Raw genomic sequence first — 13585 nt, forward strand, 5'->3', positions numbered from 1 at the left:
ATCTTTGCTAAGAAAACCCCAAATGGAGTCACAAAGAGTGGGACAGGACTGAATAAGAAGAACAACAAAATATCATGCCCTGTGTGAAGCAGTGGGGATACAAAGAAAGGCAAGAAACAAAAGAAAACAGTCCCTGCTCTCAAGTACAGCACAGTCTACTGGAAAGGACAATATGCAAACGACTATCTACAAACAAGCTACATACAAGACAAATTGGAAATAACCAAGAGAACGTGCTGGTATTAAGGGAGATTAAGAAAGGCTTCTTGTAGAAGGGATGTTTAAGCTGGGACTTGAATGAAGGCCAATGAGGCCAGGAGATAGAGGTGAAAAGGAAGGGAATTGGGGCAGCTAGGTGGCGCAGTGGATAGAGCACTGGCCCTGGAGTCAGGAGTACCTGAGTTCAAATCAGGCCTCAGACACTTAACACTTACTAGCTGTGTGACCCTGGGCAAGTCACTTAATCCCAATTGCCTCACTAAAAAAAAAACAAAAAACCAAAAAAAAACAACCCATGGTCAAAAGAAAAGGAAGGGAATTTCCAGGCATAGAGGACAGCCAGTGAAAATGCATGGGGTCTAGACTTGAAGTGTCTTATTGAATTGGGGGCTGATATAGTCAGAACTGCTTTAGGCAATTTATTCTGCTTTGGAGTAGCTCTAATCATTTCTAATTTTTTTTTTTTATCTTTACCTAAAATCTGTCTCTTTACCAAAATCTGGTATCTTCTAGCCATTGATCTGCTTCTACAGAATGTTAGATCTGGAAAGAGTCCATTGGAATCATTGATCCTAATTCTCTCGTTTTATTTATGAGGAAACAGATATACCCTGTGTGTGTGTGTGTGTTTGGTACATGTGCATACTCATGCTAAGAGCTTTGCCCAAGGTCACAGACCTTGTCAGAATTAGAACTCAAAACTTAGTTTTTTTCTGACTCCAAGTTCATTGCTTTTGAGTCTTTAGCACATGGGCTTCCTCAGGTAGCAGACCTATCCTGAAAAATCTGCCTCAAGATCACTGTTCTAATTCATTTCATACTACTCTCCTTTATAAGGCAGCTAGGTGGGACAATGGATAGAGTGTCAGGCCTGGAGTCAGGAAGACTAATCTTCCTGCATTCAAATCTGGCCTCAGACATTTACTAGCTATGTGACCCTGGGCAAGTCAATTAACCCTGCTTGCCTCTGTTTCTTCATCTGTAAAATGAGCAGGAGAAGGAACTGGCAGAACTACTCCAGTATCTCTGCCAAGAAAACCCCAAATGGGGTCACGAAGAGTAGGACATGACTCAATAACAATTCTCCTTTAGTCACACTAGATTCCCACCAACTGGTCTACTCCTATTCTCAGAAACTGGCATTCATTTCCCTTCTCTGTGCTTTTGTACAAGTTATATTCCCCCATATCTGGAATATGTTCTCTTTTCATCTCCATTTCTTTCTTTCTTCCTTTCTTCCTTCCTTCCTTCCTTCCTTCCTTCCTTTCTTTCTTTCTTTCTTTCTTTCTTTCTTTCTTTCTTTCTTTCTTTCTTTCTTTCTTTCTTTCTTTCTTTCTTTCTTTCTTTCTTTCTTAGTGAGGCAATTGGGGTTAAGTGACTTGCCCAGGGTCACACAGCTAGTAAGTGTTAAGTGTCTGAGGCTGGATTTGAACTCAGGTCCTCCTGACTCCAGGGTCAGTGCTCTATCCACTGTGCCACCTAGTTGCCCCTCATCTCCATTTCTTAAGTGGGGTGGAGTCGTGGTGGTATGAGGAATACACGCTTAGCTTTGGATTTACACAGGAAGACTTGGTTTAGTCCTGGAGGAACCTGGCTTCTATGGAGATCTGGTGTTTTTCTTGAAGTCTTTAGCTCCAAGCTCCTATCCCAGATCCCTAGGGAGAATCAGTTAAAATTTAGATATAGTTTGTCTCTAGGGTCTCCTCCAAAGAGAGAAGTAGAAAGATTTTTAGTATGCAATATGAGTTAGATATAAAAAGAAATGTTTACATAAGATTTACAGGTTTGTACTAACAAAGACTTTAAGCAACAGTAGTACATTATAACTTCTGTTATACTTTCCTGGAAGGTTGATTTTCTTTAAAAAATACTTTATTTAACATTCACTTAAACATTTAATTAATTTAAACATTTTTGAGTTCCAAATTCTTTCTCTGTCTCCAGTCCCTCCCCTACCCATCAAGAAGGCAAGTAATATGATATTATATACATGAAGTCATGCAAGCCATATTGGAAGATTGATTCCCTTGAATTCTTTTTTGAGACTGCTAAATTGGCACTTCATCTTCACTTTTTCACTTCACTGCACTGACATTTTCCTCCAGGTCTATGTCTTCTAGAAAGCTAAGCCAAGGCTTAGATTTGTCCTCTTGCCTGTATCATTTTCAGGAATTTATCACTGATCAAAAAGGGGAAGTGATTTCTTTTCAAAAGTGCAGCCATCACTGACCAAGGAGTAAGGAGCTCCCAATCTTTTTGTTTTTTTTTTGTTTTTTGTTTTTTTGCGGGGCAATGGGGGTTAAGTGACTTGCCCAGGGTCACACAGCTAGTAAGTGTCAAATGTCTGAGACCGGATTTGAACTCAGGTACTCCTGAATCCAGGGCCGGTGCTTTATCCACTGTGCCACCTAGCCGCCCGCTCCCAATCTTTTGAACTCCTAAGGTTGCGTTCAAGGTTGAAATTGTTCATCTCAGAATCTTTCTTGGTCACCAATACCCAAGAAAGAAACAAAGCACAAGAGACAGAAACTTGAAGAAGATATGGTAAATGAGACCATTACAATGGTTGGTTGTTGTCCTTTGTTCTTGAAGAGGACCAAGATGATATCACTATGTGAGAGTCAAGTTATGCTGTGTCTGACTGTGACTGATCAGACCAATATGAGCCTGGAATGCTCTACCACAGGTCAGACACAGATAGTCCATGTGAACAATTGGGGTGGATTCTCTAAATTTGGGAATCTCATATTTCTTTTGAGTGACTGCAATTCTGCTCTACTTATAAAACACAGCACCTTCTTTGACATAGGCATGCCATGCTAGGCATTCCTTTGTCAGTGTCCCCCATGTCATGCAATCAATTCCAAAGTTCTTCAGAGAAACCTTGATAGTGTCCTCATATCCCTTCTTCTGACTACCATGGGAGAGCTTGCTTGTGTGAATTCTCTGTAAAATAGTCTTTAAGGCAAGTGTACATTTGAAGGTATACTGAATTCCTTCCCAGGTGAAATCATCTGTCTAGTATTAGCCATTGGTATAAAGAAAAAGGCATTGGGAAGATCAATAATCCCATGCCACTCACCTGATGCCTTGGCTATTTGAGTTGCCATGTTGACAAGATCAAGAACAGCCATATATCAAACTGTAGGGCAGCTAGGTGGCTCACAGGATAGAGTTGGGCCTTGAGTTAGGAAGACTACTTGAGTTCAAATCTGGCCTCAGACACTTCCTCATTGTGTGACCATGAGTAAGTCAATTACTGAACAACAACAACAACATCTCTCCTTTATGCACTCTGAATTAAAACCCTGTTTGCCTCAGTTTCCTTGCCTGTAAAATGAGCTGGAAAAGACTCCAGTATCTTTGCCAAGAAAACCCCAAATGGAGTCATAGGGAGTTGAATGTGCCCAACATAACTGAACAACAAAAAGCGTTATTATAAAAGGAATTTTCATAGTGCTCAACTCTAGTTTTTTTTTTTTTGCTTTCTTTTAAAGTAAATAGTATTTAACTTTTTCTAATTATATGTAGAGACAATTTTGAACATTCATTTTTTATAAGATTTTGAGTTTCTGTACTCATCTCAGCTGGTGATTGTAGCTGGTCTGTTTCATACTGAGTGCCTGAGTTTTTTGGAGTTGCTAGACATGTTTTCTAACTGACTGGGGAGTTGGGACTCCCTGACCAGCTACATAATATGGTGATAGAAATGAAAGAAACTAGAGTACAGAAACTCAAAATCTTATAAAAAATGAATGTTGAAAATTGTCTCTACATGTAATTAGAAAAAATAAAATACTTTTTGTTGTTCAGTATTTCTAAGTGACCCCAGGCCCCAAACTATGCTTTGTCTGTACTATCTTTATGTCATGTCACCATTCTGCTCTGGTATTATCTGAACTAGACTTTCAGAGACTGTGTATGCCCTGGAGAATCTAAGCCACCCAAGTCTCCTGCCTACTGGCCTTGCAGTCCTGATTGGTGAGAGCCTACTATGGCCAGACTTCTTAGATCACCAACCAGGGAAAATTTCTTGGTATGTTACCTTGTAACTCTGCCACTGCTTCTGTACCCTCAAATCAGACCTCCAGAGACCATACCTGGGAGGAACTAATTCAGACTGTTTTGGAACTCCTGCCTTGGGGTTGTGCTGCTCCAAAGAATGAGAGTACATCTTATTTACTAGGTTTCAGATCCCCAGCCTTCTTTCTTCCTTGTTCCCTCACCCCACACCCTTCACCTCATGCTTTGAGATGAGTAATCAAATCCATACAGTCATTGCTTCTAGAAAGTGCATGTTAAACAACTGTCCTGTGGCTCCATTTGCCTTCATTCTCCTCCCAGATTAAAGCACCCTTCCCTAGCAATCAGTACTCAATATACACAATCTTCCCCTATTATAATATAATCTCCTTGAGGACCCCTCTATTACTACTCTAATATGAAATGTTATATGCCAGGCATTGTGTAAAGGCATGGAATGGGGTGGAATAAACCCCAAAAGGACAAAAATCTCTCTTCTCAAAGAGATTATATTCTTTTTTTTCTTTTTCTTTTGAGATTATATTCTAATGGGGGAGTAAGTGATTAATAAATGCCTTTCTATTCATTCATTTTAAAATTAACTTGCATTTATTTATCTGTATATACATAACCCCTGGTAAAATGTAAAATCCTAGATGTCAGACACTTTTTCTTGGGTTTTTGTATCCTCAGGGTCTTAGGCCACTGCCTATTAAACTGTTTACTAAATCAAATTGAATTCAATCTAATTTTACATAGGGGAAAAAAAGGGATATTTTTGAGTGATGTTGCCATCTTGTGGCCTATTCTGGTATTATGAATAAAGAAATTTGAAGTCATATTTTCTTTGATGGAAGGTAACTAAAGACATAAATAGGACAAATTCTTGGCATGTACACTACAGGATGGACCAGAGATATTTCACTACTGCCTTGGTGTTCCTTAAAGTTCTTTAATTTAATCCAAAGAAATTGTGTTCTTGTTTTTTTTTTTTTTTAACTTTTTTTTTTTTTTGCAGGGCAATAGGGGTTAAGTGACTTGCCCAGGGTCACACAGCTAGTAAGTGTTAAGTGTCTGAGGCTGGATTTGAACTCAGGTCCTCCTGAATCCAGGGCTGGTGCTTTATCCACTGCGCCACCTAGCTGCCCCCGTGTTCTTGTTTTCTCAGTCCATTTATCTGAAGTTGAATAGAGGATGGGTATAGTCCAACCTCTGTTGAAGCCTTTTATTGATCACTGTGTACCTTGTGTAGATAACACTTTCAGATATCTCCCCTTCTTCCCCCCAACGAACCTTTTATTGTAACAAAGAACAATAGTGGAATAAACCCACTCAACTCAGAGACAAATCTGCACCCACAAGTCACCACCCATCTGGCTAAGATAACACCAGGAACATTATATTCGCTGTCATGTTATTTTGGTGGGGAATATATTCACAATGGATGGAAACCAGATTCTCTGAACCAACCTGAGTTGAAAGTCATTGCAGGGGGCAGCTAGGTGGCACAGTAGATAGACCACTGGGCCTGGAGTCAGGAGGACCTGAGTTTAAATCTAGCCTCAAACACTTGACACTTATACCTGTGTGACCCTGGGCAAGTCACTTAACCCCAATTGCCTCAACAGAAAAGAAAAACAACCAAGAAAGTTATTGCAGCCATGTGAGATTGAAAATATGCTGGAGTGGAATTCTGGAGACTTTGCTTTCTTGTCTCATTCAACCATTAATTTCTTGTAAGACCTTGGGTAATTCAGTTCATCTCTGTGAGCCTCAATTTCCTCTAGAATGAAGGGGTTGTACTAAATAATCTCTGAGGTGCCTTGCAGCCCTAATATGATATGCTATGTATGACTATACCAACTTTTTTTTCCAGATCATATAATTTATTGTCGTCAGCACAGTTTGAAAGTTCACCAACATGCCAAGAGTACAAAACTAAAGAGCATCTTGTTATTCCTCCCTCAGGAAAATAGACTATGCCATCTTGAAGAAAGTATCTCCATTCTTCTATTATACAATTCCATCCTTAACCCTCCACCCCCAACTCCTTAATGGCTACAAAAGGTGGGGAGAAGGAAAGGGGAAAGGCTTCTTTATGAACATTTTGAGTCATAGCATCCCAGAATTGGAATGGATTTTAGAGATCTTCTAATCTAACCCTCTCATTTTATAGATAAGGACGTAAAAGGCCAGAAGAGAAAGTGAGTAGCTTAAGACCACCCAGGTAGTTAAAAGGCAGCTAGATAGCACAGTGGTTGGAGCCTGAACTAGGAGTCAGGAATGCCTAAATTCAAATCCTCCCTCAGACAATCACTAGTTGTGATCCCTACTAGTGTGATCCTAGGCAAGCCACTGAGTCTTTGCTTCAGTTTTCTCATCTGCAAAATGAGGGGTGGTAATAATAGCACTCACTTCCCAGGGTTGTTGCAAGGATCAAGTGAGACAATATTTGTAAAGTGCTTTGTAAACCTTAAATCAATATACAAATGCTAGCTACTATTATTATTACTTGTAAACCCAGGACTTGAATCAAAATGTTCTGACTCCAGATTCAGCGTTCTTTATGCTATGCCATACATTTATCATCATTCTTACTAACTGTGCTATTGTATATTTGACAGCATCTGTCAATGATTGAGGCACTGAAGTGGTCTGTTAGCCTTGTCTCTATTCACTCCAGACATGGACAGTGATTGTTCTACAAATCCTCTCGTATCCTCAGCTCCTTCCCCCTCCCCCATTACCTCATTGGAATGCTGATGTAGTCTTGACGGGGTACACTCCCTCCCCCTTGTGGCCAGATGGCACAAGTACAGCTCATGCTAATGAACACAGAACCACTTGCTGATTGGGTGGGTGCCTTATTCCACAGCTGCTTTTCAAGCAGCTTGCAGAGAGAGACTAAATCATAGCAGCAGCAGCAGCAGCAGCAACAGCAGCAACAGCAGTAGCAGCAGCAGCCAGGACCATTTACCACCCTACTCTTTATCATTACCTCTCCCTATCCCTAGATGATAAGATTTCTTGTCTTCTAATTTTTTTTTTTTGGTCTTTTAAATTTCTTTTTAACCACCACACCATCACTTACTTACTGGTTCTGAGGCTGTTCAGTTTCCAGGATGACAATCAAACATCAAGGCCAGCAGTACAGGCCAAGAATGGCATTCCTCAGAAAGGTAACCTCTGCCTCTCATAACTTGGTGGGGAAAAGGTGGGAAATAAAACCAACTCTACCTTAGGAGCCAAAGCCTAGACAATACCTACAGGTTTAGAAGTTGTGGGAGGGGGAATAGAGTGAGGAGTAGTTACGGTCCCAGTAAAAAGGTATTTATTTTTAATTGTTACCACTATTGATTTTTGGTAAATGTATTGTAAAGCGGTGTATGTTTATTTGTATGTGTTTAAAGAAAAATCTATTTAGATTTCCAAACTGACTGGGTATACAAAAGAATCAACACACAGAGCTCTTGTTTAGAACAGTGTGTGGATGAAAACAACCTGTTAGATGAGAAAACTGGGTATTAAGGAGCATCTCAGCATATCTGTATTGGGGGAAGGTTTTTCCCTCCTTGTGTAATAGATACTTTACTACCGGAGGCATTTTCTATTGAAACTGGTTGTTCCCTGATCTGAAATACAATATTTGAAAGTTTTTTTTTCATTTACAATACCCTGTATAGGTCATTGCAACAAGGCATTTCACAGGGGCATTGATTATATTTGAATCTGTATATGTCTGTTCTTTTGTGTCAGCAGTGGCTCCCTATACCATTTCTCTCGAATTACAAAGGTGTGTGGGACTAAGCAACCCAGAAACTAAGCATTGTCCAGTTGTATACGTGGGTTTGTTGAGTCCCTTTGAAGGAAGAAGTGTTATGCTTGACCTCATTTTGTTTCAGCTTCTGTTAGAGAGGGGTTTAAGAAAACTGGAGTGGAAAGACTTGAAGGGGATTAGGCATTAATCCAACCTTTCTCCACCTACCCCCTCTCCATGGCTTTTTCTGTGAGTGCTGCTCATCTTCTTAAGCTTATCTTTCAGAACAATATTATCAGAATCCTCTGTGATAGACAACAGCCCCTTGCTTCAGATTGGTGATGGAGTCCCAGTTCCCCAAACAGTCAGTTAGAAAATATGTCCAGCTACTCCAAAAAACTCAGGAACCCATCTCAGCTGGTGAATATAGAAAATTCATCAATGAAGCAAGGTGATCAGACTATTAGTCTATCTACTTATATCTCAGAGATTCTTACATTGTATATTTTAGTATCTTTAATGCAGAAGGAAATCAGTACCCAGCGATTGTTTTTTTGTTTTGTTTTGTGTTTTTTTTTTTTTTTTGGTGAGGCAATTGGGGTTAAGTTGACTTGCCCAGGGTCACACAGCTAGTAAGTGTTAAGTGTCTGAGGCCAGATTTGAACTCAGGTCCTCCTGACTCCAGGGCCAGTGCTCTATCCACTGTGCCACCTAGCTGCCCTCAACCCAGCCATTTTAAAAACCATTTTTGAGGGCTCTATGTGTGTATCTATTATCTTTGTTCTGTTTCCTCCTCATTGAAAATTTCCTTCTCCAGCCCTACCTCCCAGTTGAGACTCAAGATCATCATCCTATCCTTGTACTGAAACCCCAAATTAAAAATTAAAATTCTTGTTTTTAATTCTAACAGGCACATTTTAGCTTCCAATAAGTTATTAAAAAACTGTCATGTGGAAGATGGATTAGACTTAGTGTGCTTGGCCACAGAAGGCAGAACAAGGGGATATAGTTGGGAATTGTAGAAAGGTTAAATCTGCCTATGAACTATGTAAAAGAAAATCTTCCTAGCAATTAGAGCTCTCTAAAAATGGAAGAGCTGCTTTGGGAAGTTGTGATTCTCCCCTCACTGGAAGGCTTTCAGTGATGACTGCATAACCACTTTTTGGGATTGTTATAGAGGCAATTCCTATTTGAGAATAAGTTGGTCTAGCTGCTTTTTGGGATCCCTTTAAAATCTGAGGTTACTTTAATTCTTGTTTGGTTCTTTTGAAATCCTTTGATGAGTTATGATTCTGGGCATGGTATTATCTTATTTGTTCTCTTAGTCCCTGGTTCCTATACTTGTTTCCTAAGCTTTTTCTTTTTTTCTTTTTAAAGAGAGCTTAGCTAAATTGTCAAGGACAAATAATCTTTGCAAAGCACGGAAAGGAGACAAATAGTTTTAAATTTAATTTTTATTATTTTTTCAATTAATAAGCATTTCTTTTCTCTCACTCCAACTTCCAATAGAATAATAGCAAAAAAGAAAAGAAAATTAAAACCCTTGTAACAAATATGTATACTCCAGCAAAGAAACTTCCCCTAATTGTCCATGTACAAAAAAATTTGTATCAATATGAAATCTTTGTCCACTTCCTCTTTGTTCAGAAGATGGATAGCATGTTTCAATATGAGTCCTTTGAAATATTGACTGGCTATGGCATTAATCAGTCTTTCAAAGTTTTTTGGATACATATATTGTTGTGATTGTATAAATTGATCTCCTTGTTTTCCTCACTACACTCTGCATCAATTCATACAAGCCTTCCCAGGTTTCTCTGAAACTTCATCATTTCTTATAGTATAGTAGCATGCTATCACATTCGTATATCATAATTTGTGTATATATTCCCCAATTGATGGGCACCCCCTTAGTTTTCACTTCTTTGCCACCACAAAAACAGCTGATATATATTTGTACATATAGATGCATTTCCTTTTTCTCTGATCTCTTTTCAGTATAGACCTAATAATGGCATCACTATTAGTGATATCACTATCACTGTGTCACAGATTATGTAAGTTAGTAATTTGGAGGAACATAGTTAACAAATTGCTTTCTAGAATAAATAGACCAGTTTCACAACTTCACCAACAGTGTGTTAAAGTACCCGTTTTCCTATAGTCCTTCCAGAATTTGTCATTTCCATTTCTTTGTCAATTTAACAAATCTTATGGGTATGAGGTGGTACCTTAAAGTTGTTTCAATTTGCCTTTCTTTAGTTATTATTGATTTGGAGCATTTTTATATGGCTATTTGGATTGGATTAATTTAATTTTCTGAAAAATATTTGTTCATATTCTTTGACTATTGAGTGGAAATTGGCTCTTATTCTTATAAATTTGAATAAATTCATTATACATCTTAGAAAAATCTTTATAAAGGAAACTTGCTTGTAAATATTAACCCCATTTCCTGTTTCTTCTAACTTTAGCTGAATTGGTTGTTTGTGCAAAAACTTTTTAATTTTATGTAATAAAAATTGTCCATTTTATCTTCTTTAGTTTCTAATCTCTATCCCCTGATTTGTCCCCTGTTCCCCTCTTCATCAATCTGACAAGTGATTTCTTCATTGCTTCTCTGATTTATTTATGTTACTTTGTATGCCTAAATCATGTATTCGTTTGAACTTAACTTGGTAGATAGTGTGAGATGCTGGTTTATATCTAATTTTCTCAATATTCCTAGAAGATTTTGTCAAATAATGAGTACATTTTTACCCCAATAGCTGAGTTCATTGAGTTTGACACTAAACTTGCTCTTTCATTTTAATTTTGTTAATCTTTTCTTTGCCTTTTAAGGCATTTTGATGTGTAATTGGGGTTTTTAATTTGTGGGTCGTCTTGTTTTTTTAGTTGCATGCCCAATTCATCGATCTGTTCTTTCTTTTATAGGTAAAAGTATTTAAAGATATAAATTTTCCTCTAAGGACTGCATTGTCTATAGTCCCCAAATTTTTGTTTGTTGTCTCATTGTGGTCATTATCTTTATTAAAATTAACTATGATTCTATTTTATTTTCTATTATAGTTTTATTGTCTAGTTTTTCTTAGAATTCCTTTAACTTTTCCTTTAAGTACTTAGATGCTATGCCATTCAGTGCATATGTATTAGTATTGACATTAATTCATTGTCTATGCCGTTGTTTCTTAAACTTTTTCCAATTGCAACCCCTTTTTTTTTCTGAGAAATTTTTATGCAACCCTGGGTATATAGGTATATAAAATACTTATACAAATCAAACATTTACTGCCAAATTTTTTTTGCAACCCCCACATTCAGTTATGTGACACCCTGTGGGGTCATGACCCACAGTTTAAGAAACTTTGTTCTATGATAACTTTTTTTTTTTTTTAGCAAACTGTAGTTCTGATTATCTCTTTTAATAAAGTTCATCTTTGCTGTTGCTTTGTTTGAAATCATAATTGCTACCCCTGTCTCTTTAACTTTAGCTAAAGCAAAATATATTTTGTTACTTGTATATTGTTGGATTGTTTTCTAATCCAGTCTCCTGTTCTCTTCCATTTTGTAGGTGAATTCATCCCATTCACACTCATTTCTGATAATTATTGCATACTTACTTCCATTCTATTAGCTTCCCCCCCCTTCTCTTTGTTTACTATCCATTTTTTTTTAGCATGTATTTTTTTTTTTTTGGGTGAGGCAATTGGGGTTAAGTGACTTGCCCAGGGTCACACAGCTAGTAAGTGTTAAGTGTCTGAGGCCGGATTTGAACTCAGGTACTCCTGACTCCAGGTTCAGAGCTCTATCCACTGAACCACCTAGCCATCCCTTATCCATTCTTTATAAAGAAGAGTATGGTGAGAGAGAGATGGAATATGCTTAGCACCCATATTCTAAGTTTGGTATAATCTGCTTCTGTTCCCTTGCCACTCCTCTTTTCTCCCTTGCCTGTAGCTCAATCCTAGGTTCATATCCTTCCTTCCTTCCTTTCTTTTTCTTTCTCTCTTTTTAAAATAAACATTTTTATTTAAAGTTTTGAGTTCCAAATTCCATCCTTCCTTCCCTCCTCCCTCTTTAAGGTGGTAAGCAATCGGATATAGGTTATACATGCACAATTATGTAAAGCATTACAACATTAGTCATTTTGTATAAGAAAACTTGAATAAAAGAAAAAAATGAAAGAAAGTGAAAATAGCATGCTTCAGTCTGTGTTCAATCAATATCATTTCTTTCTTTGGAGGTGGATTGTATTTATTTCATCATTAGTCCTTTCGGATTGTCATGGATTATTGTATTGCTGAGAATAGTTGTCATTCACAGTTCTTCATCAAACAATATTGCAATCAGTATGCATAATGTTCTGTTCACTTCACTATACATCAGTTCACATAAGTCTTTCCAGGCCTTTCTTTTTCTTTTCTTTTTTTAAGTAATAAACATTTTTTATTTATAGTGTTGGGTTCCATTTTTTATCCCTCCTTCCCTCCCTCCCATCCCTCCTCCCTGAGGTGGGAAGCAATCAGATATGAGTTATACGTGTATGATTATGTAAAACATTACCTTGGGGCAGCTAGGTGGCACAGTGGATAGAGCATCAGCCCTGGATTCAGGAGTACCTGAGTTCAAATCCGGCCTCAGACACTTAACACTTACTAGCTGTGTGACCCTGGGCAAGTCACTTAACCCCAATTGCCTCACCAAAAAAAACAAAAACAAAAACATTACTATATTAGTAATTTTGTACAAGAAAACTTGAATAAAAGAAAAAATGTAAGTGAAAAATATCATGCTTTAATCAGTTCCATCAATATCAGTTATTTCTTTGGAGGGGGAGAGTATGTTTCATCAATAGTCCTTTGAAATTGTCTTAGATCATTGTATTGTTAAGAATAGTTAAATCTTCTTAAGTTCTTCATCAAACAACATTTCTGTCTCTGTGCATAATGTTCTCTTGGTTATACATCAGTTCATACAAGTCTTTCCAGGCCTTTCTGAAATCATCCTGCTCGTCATTTCTTATAGCACAATAATATTCCATTACAGCCTTCCAAACAACCACAGCATGTTTAGCCATTCCCCAACTGATGGGCATTCCCTTGATTTTCAATTCTTAGCTACCACAAAGAGATGCTATAAATATTTTTGTATAAATATGTTTCTTTTCGGGGATATCTTTGGGATATAAACCTAGTGGTGTTTCTTTATTTCTTTTTAAACCTCACTTCTCAATATACCTTCTATGCTTAGAGTTTGTTTTGCTTAAGACAAGTTTCTTCCTTAATGTGCCCTCCTTAATGTACTCTCCTCAATTCTCCCCTTTGTCTCCTGTTTTCCTGTTGAAGAATGCTTTTTTCACCCTACTGTGTGAATATTCTTCCCTTCTTTGACTTAGTTTGGATGATAGTGCAATTCAAGTGTCACCTGTTCTTCTTAATCTTTCCTCCATGTTTGTATAGCCTTTTAGTTATGTACTCGTTATGTGAGATAAATCTCCCTCACCCCAGTATATTCCTTTTTTCTTCTCTTTCTTTTCTTCTTGTATTGCCATAAAATCTTTTTTTTTTTTTTTTGCAGGGCAATGGG

At 37.7% G+C, this 13585-nt stretch overlaps 1 protein-coding gene across 1 annotated transcript in view; it reads left to right on the top strand.

Moving 5' to 3' along the window:
- Positions 1-7179: 7179 nt before the first annotated feature.
- Positions 7180-13585, top strand: part of RGS9 (regulator of G protein signaling 9) — a 101921-nt gene continuing 95515 nt past the window's right edge. The window contains exon 1 of the mRNA XM_043999581.1: positions 7180-7421. Coding sequence (XP_043855516.1) covers positions 7365-7421 — 57 coding nt within the window. The 5' untranslated portion in view covers positions 7180-7364. The remainder of the gene's footprint in view (positions 7422-13585) is intronic.

This window comes from Dromiciops gliroides, chromosome 4 (genome assembly GCF_019393635.1).
Source record: "Dromiciops gliroides isolate mDroGli1 chromosome 4, mDroGli1.pri, whole genome shotgun sequence".
Lineage (NCBI taxonomy): Eukaryota > Metazoa > Chordata > Mammalia > Microbiotheria > Microbiotheriidae > Dromiciops > Dromiciops gliroides.